Genomic DNA, 13,360 nt, shown 5'->3' on the forward strand with positions numbered 1-13,360 from the left:
CAGAAAAAAATGTTAAGGGATGACTTGCTAGTAGTCTTTGTCTGTACAAAAAGATCTTTAAATAAACCAACTCAGGTAATAAATAAAATGTCTGTCGTCTTTGTTTTTCTTCTTTGCTTGTTTGAAAAGTGAGAGGTATTAACCTCTTGATGAAGTTACCTTGACTTCTGGTGGATGTTGTGTTCTTTGAGTCAAGAGCTGTTACTTTTCTAAGTACAAAATATGGGCTTGCTTCAGTGAAATTATCTCATCTATGTTAGGCAAGAAGTCAAATAAAATTATCATAATGGACTCTTCTTAAAAATCTATTGATCTGTGATTATTTCCATTCTTTTCATCCTCGTTACTTTGAAGGTAAAAAAGTGAAAGTTAAGTAGATCCCCAAAGTGTGGGTTCTCAGCCTGTTAGTGTTGAACCTTCTGTTTATTTAACACATTGCTATTTTAGGAAGAAGCTGGAAATTTTGTTAGTGATAACTACAACATAATAAAAATTCCCAGGCTAGTTTGGAGAAACAGATGCTCAAAAGACCTACTACTTTTTCATGTAATACTTTGCATATTCTCTAGGGCCTAGGCTTTAGCTAGCACAAATTGGTTTAGCTCCAAAACCAATAAGCTCTGAAATGTGCCTCGGCTGAAGATCTGCCACCTATTTCTCCACATTTAGACATTTACTGGATTTAGGAACTTTATTTCAGTGGGTAAAGAGAGGCCAGTCCTTTTTTATTGAAAAGTGAGGCAGGAGGGAGTAGTTTTGGCGTTGCTTGAATTTTATAATTTAATTCACCCAGGGCTGGACTAGCCAGAGATGAAGCACACGTGTCATGTAGCAGCCCTGTAGCTGCTGGGCAGCTGGGTATTTACAGGTGAGGTGCTCTCAAGCCAGCCCTTTGAAGTTGTTCCACTTTGCCGGAAATAATTAAATGCTTACTGGATACAGCGAGTTAAAAAGGATGAGTTGGCTTCTCTAATCTATCGGCTTGGGCACTCACCTGGGAGATGATTAAGAAGGTGAAAATCTAAACACTATTAGGAAGAAAAAAATTGAAAAGGAGCACTGAGGTGTCACTCAGATGTCTTTTTCTATTGCTCTTTACAGGAACATTTTTTGCCAGAGTTTGAATCCCCACTGAAAGAGCTCACTGTAGCTAATCCTCTGAGAGTGGCTGTGTTTTCTGTGTGGGAAATGGATATAGGATAAACAGACAATCTGCTGTTGGCACACAGCCCTCTCTGCCACGGTGTAATAAAGTCTTATCATCTGCAGTGAGGTTCTTCAATGGCTAAGCTCCTTCTAAAGCTGAAGGAGAACTGAGCACCATAACTGGAAATCCGATAATGGCACCTATAAATAAAGGATTTCTATTTGCACAGTTAACGGCAAATGAAATTATATTTAGTGATTCAATAAATTATTTAAAAAATATGGTTCAAACCTTGAGCTTTTTTGGGAGAAGGCTTCTAGAAATGTTCATACTTGTTAAAACTTTTGGAACTTAAAGTGAAGCATGCTTTTGCTGTGGAATATCAGGGATCATCTAATTAAAAGCAATAGGTGAACTGAGGACACCATGACTCTCTGACTTAATATAAATGGACCTTTCATGAGAAATTCTGAAAGAGGCACTAAGGTGAAGAGCTGAATATCACTGAAAGAATAGCATCTATCACTGATCATTTTAAATCATTTCAGCTGTTCAGTGTTAGCCTGTTAAATTTCTTGTTAAAAGACATGCAGCTTTTTTGAGAACAAGTGGGTTTATTGTTTCTCTTTGATTACTGCCTCTCCATTTTAAGAAGTCTTACAAAAAAGATGTGATTAGAAAGATTTCAATGATTTTTTTACAATACAGAGGAGTGGTTAGCTGGTTTGATGCCTGCTCTGTTCTTTTGGTGCTGTACTGTACCAAATGTATGAAACCCAAACTGAAATGTGATTATTCTGTGTTCATAGTCAAACTTAAGCCTAATGCAAAAAGTGAAGTAAGAAGATTAACAGGGACAACCCAATTTAAGTTCCCTTTTGCCACTTTGGCTGCAGCTGTGTCAGATTCGGCACCACCGAGCTGGTTGTTTCCACATGCTACTTAGGGTAACCTGGTATCTTTTGATTCCTTCCTGTGGGGCATATTGCACCTGTGGAGAGATTGCTCTTTTTCTTTTCCTGTCCCTTGATGCCATTTTCTCTCTGTGCTGCTTCTAGGAAATTTTGTGGTTAATCTGTCCCACATGGAGCCATTTACCTATCTATTTGCTCATGTGTACCCAGTTGATTGGTATAGTTTTCACTAAAATTGTTGGGAAGTAGGAGTGCTTACCACAAATGACTAAGATTGTTCTTAGCAGAAATAGCCACACCGTATTCTGAAAGAAAACCCAGTAGATTGTGGAAAAGCTTTGAGGAAAATTAGAGGTGAATCTGATAGGACCAGCAGCATTACCTCCTTGCTTTTCCTGTGAGGATGAATATTGATTTTAAATATGCTCTGGGTTCTAACAGTCTGTTAGCCACACATCTGAGGATTTTTTTCTTGAGGTCAGGCTATAGTTTTCAGAGTAGCACCATTATTTCCTTATTTAGAGGAAAAGAAGAAAGCTGATTCTTTGAACTTCTGGATTAGTCAGAGCAGACAGTGTTGACAAGATGTAATTGCTGCTTCAGTTGAGAGGAAAGGTAATGCTTCTGTTGTTTTGAAGTTCTTTAAGAAACTCTCTTGTGATCTAAAGCTAGTCATCTTAGACAAGCAATTTGCTTCTGAGTGATAAGAACCTTTCATAAGCTTCACATTGGCTCACAAAAAAAAAAAAAAGAAAAAAAAAAGAATTAAAGTCAGAAGCCACTCCTTAATCTCTTTAGTCCGTTTGCTCTCCTTTTTTATCTCAGGCAACAACAAAAGTCCTGACCTGGGCTTCAGATAAGGCAAAACCCATTATTCTCACTGATAGTCCACATTAAACCATGAAATCTGGAATAAATTTCCTCTCTGACCTAAACTGGCCATCAGTTCATGCCATAATATATAAAGACCATTTCACTTTATTATTAAGCCAATTACCTCTGACTTGTATTTTTATTCTACTAAATATATGATCCCTTTCTGCTAATCTACCATCAGAATTTGACTTCAGATAATAAGTTGCTTCCATGGACTTCAATAGGCGTAGTGCATGTGAAAGAGGAATTGGGCCATCGTTCGCCTGGACAGTACCCTGGTGGACAGGATGACATGGCTTTAGCTACGGGTTACCTGAAACTTGGATATTTTTGTCTTTTAATCTCAGTGAGTGAATCTTTGTTGTATCGTAAAGCACACTAGATAGGAACCAATTTGATTTTATCAAAAGTTTCATTACAGATATCCCAGATGTGTCTCCTTTTACTCCTCTGCATTCTAGACTAAATTTAATCCCGGTGTTTTAAATCCCTTTTAATAGCTAGCCCACCCCTCTGTGCCTCATTTAGGTTTTCTTCATTTTAGGGGCCCCATTAACTAATATAATGCTGTCATAGTTTACCCTGTTATCTCTCTTTAAAGTATCCTAGCATCCTTTTTATTTCTTTCAATTTTATTTTTTTTTAATTCAGATTTCTCCTGGTACTGAATTGGTGTTTCTACTGAACACTCCCCACTTAACTCATAGACTCTGTTTTTTCTTGTTTGGTGACAGCTAATTCAGAACCCATCACTGGGCCAGATTCAGCTGGTCGTTGCACTGCATGAAATTCAACAATTCTATTGAAATCGACTGAGTAAATCTGAAGTTTATACTGGTATAAATGAAATAAAAACTTCGCCTAGTGTGATCAAGGAGCTTATTATGTCCCCACCAAAGGACAGATTAGGCTGTCCAGTTTACTTTTTTTAGTATTAACTTATTATGACTTAACTGAAGAATAGGATAAGGTTTTTTCTCCATTCATGGATATATTATGACAACAAATATGCCTACATTTATATATTGTAAAATATATAATACATAATATTTATAAAATATAAAATGCTTGTGTAGCTCTCAATGCAATGGACTTTCACCCTGAGATACCTGAGCACTCATCAATCTGTTTAGTTACAATTGAAGTGAATTATGTGGCCAGATTCTTCACATTTTGTGGAGCTGGATCTTTCAATAATATTGTGATTGATTAGATGCATAAAGAATGAAAAAATCGTGCCCATAATGTAATTGAAAAATAGGAACAATATGTTTTAATGTGCTGTAACACCTGCTAATCTTCCTTGAACTTCATCTGCTATTGTAAGGTTCAGTCAGGCTCTCTTTGACTCTTTTTGAAGCCTGTTGTCATCAGTGGTTTGGATGATGTTAAATAGTTTGAAATTATTTGTATGGTCTTGTGTAAACATGCTCTTGAAATTTGTTTTTATAATCAATTATCTTATCCATATCTTACCTCATGGAAATGAAGCGCAGTTTTATACTGTCCAGACAACTTAGACATACAAGTTTTCATATTTTAATGTTGTATTTAGAATATTTAAAAATATTTTACTAGTTGTTGGTTACAAAGATTTAAGAACTATTCTTTTTTTCTCCTGAAAGCTGATAGACTACTGCAATAACATCCTTGTCTTACTTTACTGTCTCTCTGGTTGGTTTACTTCATGATGGCCTTGTCCAAACTAGCAGACATCTAAAAGTTGGCATGTATATAAATATTGTATAAAAAAGCTTAAGGATAAATGATGGTAAATCAAAACATCTTTAGGGAAAAAAAATGGAAAACAAAGGATTGTGCTTTGAATCTGAGATATAAAAAAATAGATACGCAGTAGGTAATCCTCACTAATAATATCTGATTTTATTTTGTCTTTTAAGGTAAAACTGGCCACACAGAGGCTGTACGAGTAGTATATCAGCCAGAAAACATCAGCTTTGAGAAACTGCTCAAGGTCTTCTGGGAGAATCATGACCCGACACAAGGTAGAGTGATGAGTGAGCCAGTATTTAATTATCTTACTAATTACAGCTGGGATAATTAGTGTTTGAGCTGCATGGAAGAGATGAACCTTGAAATCACACTGGAGCTCAAGAATATGATTGCAGACATTTATTGACAGAGAAAGAGAGGAAGAGAGAGAATGAGAGTACAGAAACTCACAATACCCCTCCTCCTTTACAGCTGTCTGTGCTGGGAAAATTCCCACAGAGAGGCACAGTAGACAATAGGAATTTTTTTTCCACTTTGATTATGACAATTTCTTCTGTAATGCTATCTTTTGTCTCTTAAATTAAAGCATATTTCTTCACAGCTTCAGAGCTGGTCATTTTATTTGTGCCGAGGACCTTTATCCTTCATAAAAATTTTTGTTTGTTTTTTTTATATTTTTCAATGGCAGTGAATATCTTTTATGATTAGAAAAAGGGAACAAAAAGAGGTAAGAGATCATGTGTAGAGGCACCAGCAGAGCATTCTAGCTATTTGCCTTATTCGAACCTTTTGATTTAATTTATCTTTCTTGGAAGAGGCTTCATGATGACATTATACACATCTGTGCAAACATAAATGGGAAACTGTGTTGAGAAAACATTTTACATGTTTATATAGTTTCAATAAACATCATCCTTTCCACCATTTCCCAGAAATACTACACGTAACTCATTTCAATATTTTAACAGCTATCATAATTATGCCACTTGTTACTACATCTGGGAGCAAAAAAATGCAGATGATACCTTCAAAATGTGATGCCATCCTGGGAAACAGTAACTCTGAGAAGGATCCAGGGGCTATTGTGGATAAGTGTCTTCCAGTGAGCCCAGGGCACAATGCAAAGACAAAAATGGCTATTGCAACTCCTGCCTATATGAAAAGGGAAGCTTTAGTCAGGAGTATGAAAGCTATTTTCTGTATGCAGAGTCAGTAAATTCTCAGAACATTTTGTGCAGTTCCTGTGTTGGCATACTGGGAAATTTACAGAGATATTGCTGGGGATTTGAAGGAAGGAGAGAAAATGGATATAGAGCCTAGAAAACTGGCCTGGTGCTGTGAATAAACATGTTCAACTACTTGAAGAGACATAACACTATGATCAAGTAATTTTTACAGGTGCTTATGTGAGGAGCAGATACCTTATAATGAGGTTGACAACCCAACCACTGGTAAGCCATAAGTACCAGTAGCTGGAAGCTGAAGTTTGAAAAGTTCTACCCTGGAATAAAATAATTTCACAGCTCTCAGTGTAATTAAAGGCTGGAGTCTTTTTCCATCACCATCCTTCCGAGTCTTTAAGATGAGATAATTTATCATTTTAAAAGAGGCGCTTGATTCAAGTCATGAGAAGAAATTCTATGTCTGTGTGTCAAGTGTGGTGGCCTCTACTGTTGATTTATGGGCCTCCCTTTTCAACTCCTTCCTTTATATTTGTGTTCAGAGTAATTTGTCTGCACCATCCTTGAAATACTTGCAGCTCTGCATTAAGACAATGACCATCTTCAAATCATGCTTCAGGGCATTTGTGGTTTGCTCATAGGGATCAGGAAGGAGGTTTTCTCCCTATCCTACCAGTGGTTGTTTTTAGGTCTTTTTGTTCTTTTTTCTTTAGATTGTCAGAGATTGGCCATCACCAGAGGCTGGCTTCTTTGTAATGGGCTGGTTGTTTTGATACAGCAGAGAATCCTATTTCAGGATAATCGGTTCATGTGTCTTGTTCACATATTGGGATTCATCCTGATTGCCAGAGCTGGAACTAATGGGCAGGACTATAGGATTCTTCACTTTCCAGAGCAGTATGAGGAATGGATTTCTGCTGAAATAATCTGGGCAAATACCACCTAATCAGTCATCTGCCATGTCTGTAGTCTTGCCTTTGACAGCGTATGGTTGAGCTCTGCCTGTGGCACACGTACAATAGGTCAGTCTCTAAAGGACTTCAGTGCTTTAGGCTGACTGAAGTTCGTGTGCTGGACACAATGGTATGGGGATGAAGTGTAGTAGTTGTGATAATGGGTCAGATCAGATGAATTTATGATTCCTTCTGGCTTCAAAACAAAGTAAAATGATGACATTATGTCTTTATATTCACCTTGCATTCTCAGATAACTGAGGTTCTAAATAGTTCCAGTCTGTGCTTTCAGAAGAAGGTTGGATGCTGGCAGATGTATGATTCGCTCTTTGATTTCTGGCAACTGGGGAAACATCACCTAATTAGCTTGGGCACAGAGCCACGCTAATGTGGCTGTATTCCTTCTGGGACGTGAGCTAATATCTCTGTATGACACTGAGCTGTGTAGATACCCAAGTCATTCAGGACTGTCTCAGGCATCTATATGGCACTGCAGTACTTGATGTAAACATACCTAAGCCTTTATCTAAGCTTGGCTCAGTAGAATTTCCAAATGGTTTTGTAATGATTTGCCAGAAGTGAAAGCATAATTTTATCCACAGAGAAGATGGCAGTCTTCTCTGAAGACTTTGCATACCCCTGACTTGGACAGGTCGCTTTACTTATGTTTTTTTATGGTTGCTTAAGGCTAATCTCTGTTCAAGAACTTTGCAAAGCTCATCACATCTCTACAACTTTTCTTGATTTGAGGCAAACCTAAACCACAAGGTCCCAATTTCAAGTTTCTTTGTTTTGTAAGATAGGGATGGTATGCTTATATATCCTTTCAAGTTTGAGCAGTTAGCAGTAGAAAGTCTTTAAGGTGGAATTGTGTCTTTGCCTTGATTTGTATGTACTCCCTGCTTTTAGCTTGCTATGGGAAATGTGGTTTTATGTAAAGATACTGAAAGTGAGAGTTATCTCTCTGACCTATGATACTTTTCTCCTTTCCTGAGGTTCAGCTGTGTGCACACAGTAAGTCTTATTTAGCCAGCCTTATGGGAATGCAGGACTCTGTCAAAGAGAAGGTTTTTACTAAGCAGATATATTAGCAAGATTTCTTATTCATGAAATTCAGCACACTCTTTGGATGAACCCAACGTCTCATATAGCCAGCGAATGCTGGAGTTCTTGAGTATAGCGCTCACTCAGAAGTATAAAAGCTTTGTCTGTGGCACTCTTATCTTTTCTCCAGAAGTTGGGTTAATGCCATTTAAGCCCTCCTACCCCCAGCAGAGATAATGGACTTGTCTAATTGTTCTAATGTCATTAAACATCAAATATGTACATTCTATTGCAGTTAAAGACCTTTCAAATATCAGTCTAGATGGTACCAAGTTGCTAAAGAGTACAGACCGGCAGTCCTATCATTCATTATTTTATGAGTGTATTAATATTCAAAAGTTCCTGCTTTCCAAACAGTTGGACCTCCTGCCTTCAAGATGAGACTGACATCTCACTGGGATTCCAATTTTCTCTGGGAGGCAGCCTGACTCTTGTTTCGTGAAGCTCTTGAGTCTGAGTATTATACAGAAGTCTATTGAACAGCAAGAACCTTTGATCTAGTCAAACAGTCTATGAGTTGAAAGGCATTCTCCCAGATGAGCATCTCCTAAGTGTGGGGCACTGATAAAGTCCTCCTTGACTATTAATTTAGGGTCTATTTTATAATTCATTACATTTGGGAGACTGAAAAAGCAACAAACAAACCCCTGACTTCTGCCAAGTGACATATGGTTGTCATCTCTGTTCAGCCTCTAATGCACAGATCAGCATTCCTTCTCTCCTAGGAATGATCTTACCTATAAGAGGATTGCTCTGGATAGCTCTATAAGTGCTTGAGGTGGTTGCTTCTTTGTCGTTGATACAGAAAAAGAGAACGAATGTGATATGCTGAAAATACTGCAAAAGAATCTTATGGCTATTCACTTTGTACATAATTTTATTTTTCTAAAGTTTATAGAGGTGTAGGACAGATTCTGTATTGCCTTGTTTTGGCACTAAAGAGGCCATCCTCAGAGCCTTCCAGATTTTTACAATATAAGCCTGACTGTCTCCTTAAAATTGCACCTTAACGGTGGTTCTGCTGGCATCTCCATGCTGTCTGCCTAGAGGGATGTGGACTTTCAGACCATAAGTTTGTCTGTGTTGTGCCTCAGCCTGTAGTTTCATGATTGCTGTAAGCTAATCTTTGACTTAACTGTTAGGGAAAAGGGCAATTTTCTTCTCTCTCCCTGACCTGTCTGCAGGATACACCCTCTTTCTTTGGGCTGACACTGGCAATCACAAAGTTCTCTGATCAAGCTGAAAATTAACCCTATGTGAATTGAAGTGAAATGTAATTTTCAGCCAGGATGTAAATTGCCAGGAGCATGACTGCTAGCGGGACCACCCTTCTGGCATTAGCACTGTCCTATAGTGTGTGAGCCAACTGTGAAACTTGACTGTGTTTATGTTCAGGGAAGAAGATGCCATATTTTATCTGAGCAGAAAGTTTAGCCACTCTTTGTGGGGTGTCAGAAACTATTTCTCCAAACCTTGGAAAAATCTATCTGATACCAGAGGACTCTGTTTGTCATGGTGCAAATATGATTCCTGTAAAGCATATTACTGTTCATAATTATCCTGACGCTGTGTGTGGCTGAAGTCCTACATGTGTCAGAGATTTCAGCCCAGTCCAAGGCAACTTTAACAAAAGGCTCCTTTTTGCTTTCAGTGGCTGTACAGAAGACAAGCAGAAGACAAAACAAATATTATTTATTCCTCTTTAAAACATGTTTGGGGCAAATGAAAAATCCACTTGCCTCTTTTAGCTCTTTTCTCTCTTGAATACAATCCAAAACAGATGCTTGTTTTGGTAGTTCTGCTCCCCATGTTTGTCAAGAGTACCTAATCCTTCCTAGCCCACAAGAAACAACTTAGGTACCACTACAATTCTCTGGGGTGAGGCCCTCTTGCCCACAAATCCCATCCTTGTTCCTTGCTTCTTCTGCCTTTCTGTTTGGTTATTTGAATTAGTGGAAAGAGCTGAGAGGAAGCCCGTCTCCATAGTTTTGGCCACTCTCTGACAATGGGGTGAAGGGCAAAGGCACCCATGGCCACTGCTGCCCAGGAGCTTCTGGAAATTTTCTTCTAGACTTATTGATTCTTTGAGTGTGGATATACAAAGAACCAAAGTTACTGGTAAGTAAGTAATCTCATTCCTCCTTTCTGTCATGAAGAAGTCTTTATCTTGCCTGTGTTTGTACAGGAAATGTAAGCAGAACTGATATTTTTCCAGCAGTTGAGGACCATCTGTACTACAACAAACCCATCACCTGCCAGATTCATTCAGAACATCTCTTAGTCCATATGTCTTGTGTATCCACGACAAAGAAGAGCTGTATGAGCCATTTCTCCTCCCTGTGACCTTCCAAACAGCTTGGCATTTAGCCTTAGTGCTGATATATGAGTTCTCCAGATTAGTATCTGTTTTTCATTGTGCTGACCCATTTTAGTTGCAGAGGGTATATTTATTTCTCACCAGTTTTGAAGGACTGTACTTTTTTTAGACACTGCATAAGGAATCTATCATCTGCAAATAATTAAAATTAGACACTAGAAATGACATTGTATTGCTAATGAGCAGATGTGTCTACTTATACCAGTGGAAGAACAGCTGTACACATAAAAAACGCTACAGCGACCCTAAACCAGCATTATGTATTCTGCTACAGGCCTGTAACTTCATTTAGAGATTAAAGGGAAAAAAGTAATCTTTCCATGTAAAATATAACCATTTTTGATTTTTTTTCTTTACATTTCTGTAACTCTCTTCCCTTTATAATTTGAATGAAATTTGCAACTCTCAGATTAAAGCACAGAGCACCTTTGTCTTGTATTTCAAATGTTATTAAGAGTCCTGATGGTTTCAGTATTATTACAAGGTGTAACAAAAACCAGTAGAAATACAAAATCTATTGTCACCAGGCATATTAAATATATTCAAAATAGAATTACCAGCCCCTTAGGGAGCCATTCTTGGTCCAATACTCTTCAATATTTTCATTAATGACTTGGAGGATATAGTGGAGAGGATGCTAATTAAATCTGTGGTAAAGACATTGCTAGGAGGCTCTTGGAAGAAACGAATAAAACACAGCTCTGTGTTGATAAATTAAAAAAGCCATGGAAATCGATATGCTGAGACACAATAAAGATAAATGTATATTGGTTCATGCAGGACTGAATACTCAACAATAGAAGTATGCACTGAGTTGTTTGATAGGAGGCAGTGTCTTCTATTGCCTTCAGGTTCTTCTAATTCCTGCTCTTTCCAATGAAGTATCAATGGTGGGACATAGTTGACTGATGTCTATCCATCCCACCAGCAACCAATTTAGTGGTCCCTTGCCCATAATCACCTCATAAATACCTGTGGTCTATACTTTTTGAAAAGTAGCAAAGAGAGTCTTTGGCAGTGATGCTTAACCAGTATTGCACTTTGAGAATGCAACTTCATTTCTTTCATGAACTGAAATGCTGAATGTTATGTTGTTCCCATTCTTTGTCCTTTCTCTAGAACTAAATATGTATTAAAAATAAATACATATTATTAGGCTGCTTTGCGTCCCCAGGAATTTTAGCTGTCATGACCTAATTTGCATATTAGACTCTTTTTATCCATATAAATTAGAACAGACTTTTTCTGACCTATATTTCCAGTTTAGGAGATGTTGTTTTTCCATATCACAGTGAGAAGCTGAGATTTGACTCTGCGTCTTTCTAATGAAGGGGATTATTAGCCAGTGCACTGGTTGCTGAGATGGCTGAACAGTTTGCATTATGAAGTGAGTGGTGCTGAATCAATTCTGGCTCAAGGGCAGAAGTCCTTCTGGGCTCTGATTTCTTCTGACCTTTAAACTACTTTTGGCCTATTTATTTTATATCTGACAATGATGTGTTAACCAGTTCTCCAGAACTACCAAAAATTAATTTTATCTTTCAGTATTGCTACAGTCAGTAATAAAATGGTTCCTTGAAGATAAGAAAAGCCATGGCATCAGTCTTTTGTGCCACTGAAGGTGACACTGTGACTCTTATGCTGTGGGAAGCATGAACCCACCACTCACCTGAAAGGAGGGTAGATTTAGATTAGATATAAGGAAGACATTGTTTACGCTGAGGGTGGTGAGACACTGGCCCAGGTTGCTCAGAGAGGTGGTAGCCGCCCCATCCCTGGAACCATTCAAGGTCAGGTTGGACGGGGCTCTGAGCAACCTGATCTAGTTGAAGATGTCCCTGCTTGTGGCAGGGGGTTGGACTAGATGACCTTTAAGGGTCCCTTCCAACCCAAACCATTCTGTGATTCAATGATTCCTTTTGTTCATAATGCCTGTATCTACTAAGAACAACTTTGGACAGTGTTTTTATTCTATTACAGTCTTCCTCAGGATCATTTCTGGGTTATTTTGTAGTTATAGCATAGCTGTGTTTCTAATTGAGGAGAGGAAGAGGAAAGGATGAGGCAAGGAATCTTCATTTTAATTCAGCCTTGTTGATTTGTAACTTCTGAAGGAAAATCTGGACATCTCAATGCTTAGGACATCTCAATGCTTAGGACTTCTCAGTGCTTAGGACTGTCTTCAGTAGCTTTCAAATATCCATGACGTCAATGGGTGTATGGTGTGAATAACAGCATCTAGATTTTCATGTATGTTTATAGAAAAGAGCAACCTTAGAAGGTCTTTTTCTGCAGATTTTTTTGATGGACTGTTCCTAATCTTTATACAAGGAAAGCAATAGAAAAAGTCAAAACAAAGTAACACCAAACATTCTTTTCTTCTTCAAATAACCCACTAGTGAATTTACTGTACTTGGGCCTAGAAATCTGAGGCACTGAAGCATGGCATCATTAATCATAGTTTATGGTGATTATTAGTAGGCTTTTAATCTTTGTTTTCATGTATAATTAGGTACAAGAGGTCAAAGCTGACTCTCCTCTAAACAACAATATTTTCAGTGAATGACTGTTTTTCTCTGCCTGCAATTTTCTCTCGCATATTTATAAGAGCATACTTGTCTGTGTTTTGAGAGAGCAGTGTCCCATGAGTTTATCTGCTGATAAAAGCAAATGACAACACTGTTATTTTTATTATCACTAATTATTTTTATTACTATTGCAATAACACCTGGTGGATCATAGTAGGTTTAGATTCATAGTGCTAACACATGCCTAAATTTAGGCAAGGCACTAGTGAGCAACAGATAGATGAAGAGAAAGGAGAAGGCACATAAAGAAAACAATAGCCAATCTGTGTGATTCCATAGCTGAGCTCTATGTAGTACCTGATCTGAGTTGCTGTATTTCTTAATTATATTTTCTCACTTTATCAGTAGTTGTCCAGCTTTTTGTAAGCATCACAACACAGCTAGTCCGTGAAGAAAAGAGGCACTGAGGACCCAATTCAGATGCCCAAACAGAAATGTCTTTTGCCTTGTCAAATCCTCTTGTGCATTCTGCCTGTTTTCCAGTTG

The 13,360-nt window shown here is 38.0% G+C and overlaps 1 protein-coding gene across 2 annotated transcripts in view; it reads left to right on the forward strand.

The window, feature by feature from the left end:
• Positions 1-13,360, forward strand: part of MSRA (methionine sulfoxide reductase A) — a 285,500-nt gene that overhangs the window by 169,958 nt on the left and 102,182 nt on the right. For both annotated transcript variants that reach the window (XM_069805545.1, XM_069805546.1), the window contains exon 4: positions 4,839-4,943. In XM_069805545.1, coding sequence (XP_069661646.1) covers positions 4,839-4,943 — 105 coding nt within the window. The remainder of the gene's footprint in view (positions 1-4,838; positions 4,944-13,360) is intronic.

This window comes from Haliaeetus albicilla, chromosome 18, assembly GCF_947461875.1.
Source record: "Haliaeetus albicilla chromosome 18, bHalAlb1.1, whole genome shotgun sequence".
In the NCBI taxonomy this organism is placed as follows: Eukaryota; Metazoa; Chordata; class Aves; order Accipitriformes; family Accipitridae; genus Haliaeetus; species Haliaeetus albicilla.